Source organism: Zea mays, chromosome 2, assembly GCF_902167145.1.
Source record: "Zea mays cultivar B73 chromosome 2, Zm-B73-REFERENCE-NAM-5.0, whole genome shotgun sequence".
Classification (NCBI taxonomy): Eukaryota; Viridiplantae; Streptophyta; class Magnoliopsida; order Poales; family Poaceae; genus Zea; species Zea mays.
In genome coordinates this window covers 223357311-223366226 of record NC_050097.1, presented here as the reverse complement: position 1 = coordinate 223366226, position 8916 = coordinate 223357311, and the positions used below count along the sequence as shown (strand labels likewise).

Below are 8916 nucleotides of genomic sequence, written 5' to 3'. Positions count from 1 at the left end.
ATCATTTAACTAAACATAGACATAAAAATTTAAAAAATAAAATGACTAATATTTTAAGACTGGAGGAGTATATGAAACTAGTAGTAGCATCTAAACATTCACTCCAAACTCTTGGGAATTCACCTCGCGTACGCGCGCAGCCATGGGAAGCCCAACGATTCACCTCGCGCACGCCTGCATTTACTCCAAACTCTTGGGAATTCCAACAGGCGGCCGCCTACATCGGCTACTTGCGGTTGCGCTTGGAAACTGTGACTTTATTTCTAGTGTTTTTCTGCGCTTGCATGCTAGCTGTGACTTGCATCCGGGCGTGAATTGCACAAACGATTGGGCTGACTACAAGCCGCTAGGTATCATGAGCAACGACGGCACCATGAGCGCTGCGGGCGAAGACATGGAAGCTAAGCCCAAGCAAGATCCACTGCTGGAAATGATGGAGGCCGCTGTACGCCATTGCAATTTGGATCTTAGCTACTTGCAGAGAAAAATATTCTCCTGGTCCATCCAAGACGTCTTCAACAAGGACCTCCTCAAGCAACAGGTGAGTGACTCCGTCCAGCCCACCACACACGCATGCACTGTTCTACTTCTACCCTCCAATCAACGCCGGGACATGTGTACGTCATCACAATTTTGCGAAAATCTCCCTCCGCCAGCGCCTTGGTGAGCGATCTTCCTTACCCTTCCCTCACTCTCTCTATTCATCCTCGAATCTGTTTTAGTGCTGTATTCGGGTTCAGAGCTGCTGCGGTCGCGGAGATCATTTGTGACTGCTAGGATACACTTATTACGTTGTAGGGTTTGTTTTGTGAGTGGCTCTGGTTTGACCGGAAATGGATGCAGCACAATCAGTTGCTAGGCCTCGCTGGATATCTGAAATCTGAACATTATATTGTTTTAGATGTCAGGCTTTCATATACACTTAATTGACTTATATGAACACTTACATGACAAGTTCTATTGTAGAATTTGTGATCTAGATGAATTATTGCCCGCAACCTTGTTGATTCTTCTAAAGCAGCTACTGTGTAGTTTTCTATACAGACACCTTTGAAGTGTTGTTGATGAGACACAATGCATGTTCTAGATGCAGTTTTTTTTATAGTTGCCGTTTATAGATGAAATGCTAATTTACTCCACAGACTCAACATAGGTATTTTTACTGTATTAAGAACCAAGAACCAGATTAGGTTCAGGGGGCAGCATTTCCCTCTGGTCATTCCCTAAAAAGGAACAAGGGAGGTTATTAGTAATCCAGACATATCTGGATTTCATATGGAGCAGCTGATGTAACACATCCACGCTCAAAATGGTCAGTAGTATGTTGCATTTGTTGGTTTGAATGCCCCCCCCAATTTCCATAGCATCAGAATTGAGGTTTCCATATGGCTTGATGTTGATATATGAGGTGGATGATTCTTCTATTTTAAGAAGTTGTTTGCTTTGTGGAAGTTTGGTAATTCTGATGACAGTATTTGAATGAAGATTGAATGGGGAGGTTCCGGGTTAGTGCATGCTCATTTTTGGTACTTTCCTAGTGCGCTGGCCATGTGGGTGGGAGTCGCTGGGTGTGAGAGTGATACGGCGCATGAAGAAACTCTCACTTTAAAGATGTAGTGAAGTGATTTGGACAACCACACTCCTGATTTTAGAAATGGAGGGGCAAAACCATAAAATTGAAAAAATAAGGACAAAAATCATCAACATCTTTCAAAATAAGAGCATGGACAGAAAATCCCCTAGATTTAATTTCTGCTATCATCTATCTTTCATGGCTCGATCTCTACTGTGTATGACATTGTTCTCCACTTTTTATGACACTCATTATTGATTGTGCTCAAAGATGAGAGGTAACAATTATATCATTATTTCGGGTGTATATTACAGGTCCGCAGGATTCCAGATACCTTCATGCTGCTGAATGCCTACTTGGACTCATTTACCGGCCCTCTGATTGAAGAAGTACACTGTGACGTCTTTTTGTCACTGAGCGGTTATGCTCATGCCAACTTCATAGAGATAGTCCGACTGGATAAGCTTAATCATGAGAAATCAATATATGGTTTCGTGGTTTCCATGCCTTCCAAGGACGCAAAGTCGAGGGAGATTTATGCCCCCAAAGAAGGCGATATAGTGGTTGTGTCCTTGCAGAAACCGAAGCATGTGTCTGATCTGACAAAGAACAGGTCATCTTACAATCTAGGCTCCATTCTGAAATCTGGAAAAGAAGAAGAAGAAGATAGCGATTTGCCGCCAAATTTCTGCATTGTTAGGTTTCTGTCAGCTATTCCTGTGGAAGTAGATCCTGAAACAAGCAAGCCTAGAGGGCCATGTTTTGCTGTCTTTCTCATAAACACCACGACATATGACCACATATGGACGTGCCTTCACTTGGTAGCAAATGATCATAATCTTGCACCACTCCAGAAGAGAGGGTCTAATACCGCTATTGTCAATCTAGTGTGGCAATACAAGCGTCGGGTATGCCGTGTCCCTTTCTAACATCTCATCATCACATCTGCACTTGTATTTGCATCTGCATTCACAACACTTCTGCTGATAATGTTTCCAGAGCATATCAGTTTGTGAGTATGATTAGTCATATCACTTGGCATGTGGATTTGAGAATTCCTCAGAGTTTGACTTGTTTGTTTATTTTCCCGTGCATGCAGGCAGCTGAAGATGGTAGCTTGTCATTCTCCCAGCTCTCCCAAAGTGTCACTCAGTCAGTTGATGACCTTGGCCTCGAGAAGTTCGGCCTAAATGATTCACAGTTGCATGCAGTAGCTGACTGTGTCTTGTCAGCAATAGACAACCGGTTGCCTTCCCTAAAACTAATATGGGGCCCCCCTGGGACAGGCAAAACGAAAACCATCTGCACTATCCTCTGGGCAATGCTCATGAAGGGCTTAAGGACACTTACCTGTGCCCCTACCAACACCGCTGTATTGGAAGTTGCATCTCGAATTGTCAGGCTCGTTGAGCATCTCCATGGCAGTGTCTGCTTTCTCAATGACATTGTCCTGTTTGGAAGCAAAGAAAAGATGAAAATCGGCCGTGAGGACGCCCTTTCCATGGTATTCCTTGACTCTCGCGCTAAACGACTGCTGCCGTGTTTCATGCCAACCACAGGCTGGATGCATTGTTTGCGCTCACTAATGGACCACCTTGAGAGTCCTATTACCCAGTACAGGTTGCATCTTGAGAAATTACTCAAAAATGAAAAGAAAAAGGAGAGCAATAAGGGAGGTTCTAGAGCAACGCAGGGTACGATCATTAGAATACCGCCATTCAAAGATTTCTTCAAAGGTTATTTCAACAAGGTGTCAAATTTGCTGAGAAAGTGCGTTGAGACAATGTACAATGATCATCCACGAAGTCCAGAAACAGGACACAGCTTTCAGTGCATGCTGGAGGTGCTTGAGTTGATTGGAATTCTTCAGGAGCTGATAAACTGCAAAAACGATGACATATGGTCAGATGAATTTCATGATTGCAAGATAGAAGATGACGGTGACCCCATTCTGTGGTCTGAGCAGCTAGCCCATGTGCGGAGTAACACTAGCAAAAAGCACAAACTAAAGCTAGCTAGATCCTTGTGTGTGCGAGAATTGAGATATCTTCACAAAAATCTGGAGCTTCCTGGTTACTCCAGCAAGCGATCAGTTGAGACTTACTTGCTGCAGAGAGCAAAATGCATTCTCTGTACAGTTTCTAGTTCTTTCAGGTTGTACAACGTGCCCATGGATAGTTCTTGTACAGACATTCACAGTTTGCTCAAAGGGCCTGAAACGTTCAAGCTTTTGGATATGCTGATCGTGGATGAGGCTGCACAGCTGAAAGAGTGCGAGACCTTAATCCCTTTGCAGCTGCCAGGCATAAGGCAGGCCGTGTTTGTTGGAGATGAGTATCAGCTGCCTGCTTTGGTGAGAAGCAAAGTAAGCTCGCTCTGTGTACTCTGTTTTTTTTTCCAGTTCAGTTTTGCATATTGGAACCATATGGAAATGTGTGATTATTTTGTAGATATCTGATGGCGCAAACTTCGGCCGAAGTGTTTTCGAAAGGCTAAGCTCGCTGGGTTACGGGAAGTACCTTCTGAATGTGCAATACAGGATGCATCCAGAGATCAGCAGGTTTCCTGTTGCCACATTTTACGATGGCAAGTTATCTGATGGCCCCAACGTCACTAGTATGAGCTATGAGAGGACGTTTTTGGCGAGCAAAGTATTTGGACCGTATTCCTTTATCAATGTGGATGGGGGGCGTGAGACAACTGAGAAGCATGGCACGAGCCTTAAGAACACAGTAGAAGTTGCTGCGGTCTTGCGGATAGTGCAGAGATTGTTCAAAGGTAACCACAATCTTTGACATCCAACATTTGAATCTGAATCTCAGCTCACTGCATGTATATGATGTTATTTTGTTTTCCTTCTCTGTTGATTGCAGAGTCAGTATCTACAGGTTGCAAGCTCTCTGTCGGTGTTGTGTCGCCGTACAATGCTCAAGTCAGAGCTATCTGTCAAAAAGTGGGGGAATCCTATAATGCACACGATGGTTTCTCTGTGAAAGTGAAATCTGTGGATGGTTTCCAAGGCGCGGAGGAAGATGTCCTCATCATATCTACAGTGAGGAGCAATGGAGCTGGTTCTGTTGGGTTCCTCACAAACCTGCAGAGGACCAACGTGGCATTGACAAGGGCTAAGTAAGTTTCTTGGCACGCGATTCCAGGATCCAAACAAAATGAGAGTTCCTTTTTGCAATGGTTTTTTTTGTTTGGCAGGCATTGTTTATGGATAGTAGGAAATGGAGCGACTTTGTCCAGCAGCAAGTCAGTTTGGCAGAAAATAGTGAAGGACGCACGTGATCGAGGCTGCTACTTCGAAGCCAGCGACGATGGGGATCTGTCGAATGCAGTCGTCAAGGCCATCATTGAGCAGGACGATGCCGATAATTTGGTGAGGATGGAGTCGCTGCACATAAGCAGGCCGAGGTCTCAGCTTCAGGTAACGCAGAAAACGCTTCTCAAAATATAACAAATTGGCATGCCATACAAAAAGGATTTTTAAGAGCTTAGATAAATACATTTGCCACTGCCAGCGAGTAATATATTTCTTCTTCATGTTCTATATGCAGAAATCAGGACCTAAGAACTTTTCATGAGAGGCCACAAGATGTCTACAAAGGGCTTGTTGAATTTGAACATTTGGATAGTAGAAAAAGAGAAAGCACTCCCTCTGTCTTTCCCCAAAAGATTTGCACTTCGAATGGTTTATGTTTCACCAAGTTCTTAACAGATCAATCTTATCGAGGCCGGTCAATAACGAGACAGTGTTTCGTAAAATCGTTTGTGTAAAAGTGCATATGTCATTGTTCTGGAATTAATTTAATATCTATTTAGTACCCCAAAAAAACCGGTAAATTTTTATACAAATTTAGTGGTATTTATAACATGTCACTGTTCTAGAATTATATCTTTTATAAGAGGAAGTGATAGCGCTCTCTCTCCTTTTTTTTGGAAAAAGGGGCAACCCTCACTTTAGGCCTTGACTTGCAATCCGTGCAACAATCCCGGGTGTTGGCACACCATGCCTTGCCAGCTGTTCGGACTGTAATTTATAGAAATAAAATACTATAAAAAAAGCCGTTTTGAAATAATCTGCAGCGAACAGTCTTGTTTATCAAACCTAAACCACGGCAACGCCTCAACCCCGCCGCGCGCCGTGTCGTCTCGGATGTCGATCAATCTCAGTTTGGCCCGACAGAGGTTTCAGGGATCAGGGACGCAACCCAATCGCTTGTGCCGCCGCCGCCGACAGGCCGGCCCATCAGTCCATCACATACCCGGCCATGACTCTCTCTACTCCTACCACTATATGACGATGATTTCTGACGGACCGGACCGGGCCGGGCTGGACTGGACGGACCCCCTGTTGTGCTACTCCTGCTCCTGCTGATCGCCTGCTGCTCAAAAAGAAAAGGAAAAAAAAAAAAGAACACTCCACGATCCATCGTCTCTCTCCCCACCTCTCCTTAGCTAGCTTCCTAGCGCATATATAAATATACACCCTGAGGGCTCCAACCTTCTTCGTCCTCCATCCCGACACCGTCCCGAGAGTTCCCAACGAGAGAGGATCGATTGGTAGAGCTAGCTCGATCAAGGTGTATCAGTGACAAGGACCACGCTGGAGAAGCAGGGCACGTGCATGCGCATACCATATAGCTAGACGATGTTCTCTCTCGCTCCGCTCGACCAAGCTTCATGTATGGATGGGTACGCACGCACGTGTTCTCCTTCTCCATCGAGGTCTTTCTCACTTGGCCATGGCCATGAAATCGATCGTATACATCGTTGCAAGCTATAGCTATCGGTCGGCCAGTGGTGACCTGTATGCACCCAGCACCCCCTACCCTACCCTGCCAGGCCCTCGCCGCCATTAGATAATCAAAAGGTATGCACCCCCTACCCCCTACACTACTCATTACCCAATACTCATGCTCATGCATATAATCACATGTAATTCTTGTCGAACTGCCAGCTCTCCTTCAGTTCAACCACGATAATAGCCGGCCGACGAGTGCATACATGCATTACTACTGTTGTTTTAACACAACAATTTACAACATCCTCCATCTGTCCAAATATAGCTGACGACGCTTTTGACTTTTAGATATCATATTTGATTATTTATTTATTTATTGCAAATAGTAAAACAAACAAACAAACTATTATTAAAATACATGTACTGATAAAATAAGTCGTAGCAAAACAAACAATATTTACATTAAAAAAGTTTGACTAGAACAACCAAATAAACAAGATGATGTCTAAAAACCAAAAGCATGAGGGAGTAAATAAATAAATACACAATAATGCAGCTTCGTTCATGTGTCCATTTCCCCATTGTTTAAATATTACTGCACCAGCATGACGCGGGAGAATGTAGCCATCACAACTGAAGAAGAACTGGAAACCAACTTCTTTACTACTGTTGTTGTTTAAAGAAAGAAAAAATGCGAGCGCGGGCGTGACGGCGCACGCGAAAATGAGAGCACACACGTCATCCGAGGGGTAAAACAAGCTAACAAAAACACGTGTCCATGAATGAAGCCGACAATAATCCACCATAATAATCTAATCTAAGGATGATTGTCTCCAAGCACTGCGATCATTAAAATCCATAGTCTCCATGATCATTATAATAATCCCTATCCGTAATCTAAGGATACGTTTGGTTGCGGGACAACTGGGGACAGCCAGGACATGCGTCCTATCTCGTCCCTCCAATTTTGAGGAACAGCTGGGGGACAACACCGGGATGGTCTTGTCCTAACCCCGGATTCTGAACCAAATAAACTTATTTAAGGGATCGTCATATCTCATCTCGCTTCATTACAACCAAACGCACAATAAGTTATACCCATCACTAAAATAGAAACGTCATACCCATCACTTAGACACACCCTAAAAGACAATTCCAGTAGACTCTCTCTCTCTCTCTCTCCATATCCCCATTTACAAAGGTATCGTGCATCAGTCTCCGTTTCTAACAGTGGCTCACATTCGCATTTTGCGGGGTGTTGGTTTGAGCACACATCCGTCTTCTCCCGCGGCCTCCGTATCCCACTCTGCATCCCCATTTATGTGGTACAAAGCATTGTTCACTCCTCTAGCAGGCTCTGCATCTCGGTCCGCATCCCCATTTTTCTTTGCAGAGAGGAGAGAGACACCGAATGGATGGGGAGTCAAACGTGCTGCGCACATTTTGCACGACCGTACATAGGGTCTGTTGGAGCGATGAATAGTGGCTTGGACCGCGCAAAGTGAGGACACATGACCACATACAGATGCTGCTGGAGTTGGTCTAATGCTAAAGTTGGTCTAAGGCCTTCTCTAACGGTGTCCCCTCCCTCTCCCCTGTTGGCCAAAGGGGCCCTCAAGTCGTCCAAAATCCTCTTAGAATTAGAATTAGGGTGAAAATAAACTAATTTCTCTCTCAATCTCCAAGAGGGTTTAAGTTTCCCAATTAGAGTGTGCCCTTGTATGGAGGAAGTAAATCCATATACTATATCCAGTAGTTTACTCATCCACATCTCTCGTTTCAAACTCCACTCTATAAACAATGCAAAATAATGTTGAGCACAACCATATGCACGATCAGTTGGTCATAGCCTAAGTCCCTAACCGTAATCTAGACATCAAATATGTTGGTTTATAGAAAATTGCCACTTGAAATCCAAGATTTCTATAGACGATTTTAAGGAACCGCCTGTAAAAATCGATTTCTTCAGACGGTTTTCTTAAAAAATCGCTACTAAAAATCATTTTTATCCTGATTTTTCTTGTGTTTTTCAAATGACCTCGAATAAAAAAACACCAACATAAAAGGCGTAGATCTATAAATGAAAAGGAAATGTGTCACATGTTCATTTCTACCCGTTTTGGTGATTAAGTGCTCAACACACCATCTTGAACTAACTGTCTTCATATGAGAATGAGCACAGGATGACTTGAAGGCAAGTTAAAGAGATCAAGTCTAAATGAGCTAAAAAGGAGGGCCAAAAGTGCAACTTTGGGCAAATCAACAAAAACATGAGGTTTACGTGTTTGAATAAGTTGCACATACCCCACTACATGTTTCTAGAACTTTTTTTGGCTACCAACTCATTTCTATAAGAAAATTGCTTTTTGAAGTTGTTTTGAGCCTTATTGCAAACCCTGGAGAAACCATGTGAATAGGTATAGTTCCTACGCTTACTCAATTGTTTTATGAGCTAACTATATTTATCTAAGTCATAGGGAACCCCTCAAGAAAAGTCAAAATAAGTTGAAGAAGTTAGACTCAAAAGAGCCTAACTTGGTCTCTTCTAGGAAGCACCAGACCATCCGGTGGCGCACCAGACTGGGTCCGTGCCACC

At 43.7% G+C, this 8916-nt stretch overlaps 1 protein-coding gene and 1 non-coding gene across 2 annotated transcripts; both read left to right on the top strand.

The window, feature by feature from the left end:
* The first annotated feature begins 588 nt into the window (after positions 1-588).
* On the top strand, positions 589-5341 carry LOC103647937 (uncharacterized). Its single transcript, XM_008672439.2, has 7 exons — positions 589-663; positions 1888-2481; positions 2673-3938; positions 4024-4351; positions 4447-4702; positions 4781-5003; positions 5134-5341. Exons 2-7 carry the CDS (start codon positions 1912-1914, stop codon positions 5158-5160), a joined length of 2670 nt encoding a protein of 889 aa, XP_008670661.2. The 5' UTR covers positions 589-663; positions 1888-1911; the 3' UTR covers positions 5161-5341.
* Positions 5342-6165: 824 nt separating this feature from the next.
* On the top strand, positions 6166-6317 carry MIR164a (microRNA MIR164a). Its single transcript, NR_121029.1, has one exon. It is a non-coding gene; the product is annotated as a microRNA MIR164a (primary transcript).
* The last annotated feature ends 2599 nt before the right edge of the window (positions 6318-8916 follow it).

Coding starts and splice junctions, on each gene's coding strand:
- LOC103647937 (XM_008672439.2), top strand. CDS start 1,912: ATGCTGCTGAATGCCTACTTGGACTCATTTACCGGCCCTCTGATTGAA. Junction 2,482..2,672: donor TGTGGCAATACAAGCGTCGG/GTATGCCGTGTC, acceptor CCGTGCATGCAG/GCAGCTGAAGATGGTAGCTT. Junction 3,939..4,023: donor CTGCTTTGGTGAGAAGCAAA/GTAAGCTCGCTC, acceptor ATTATTTTGTAG/ATATCTGATGGCGCAAACTT.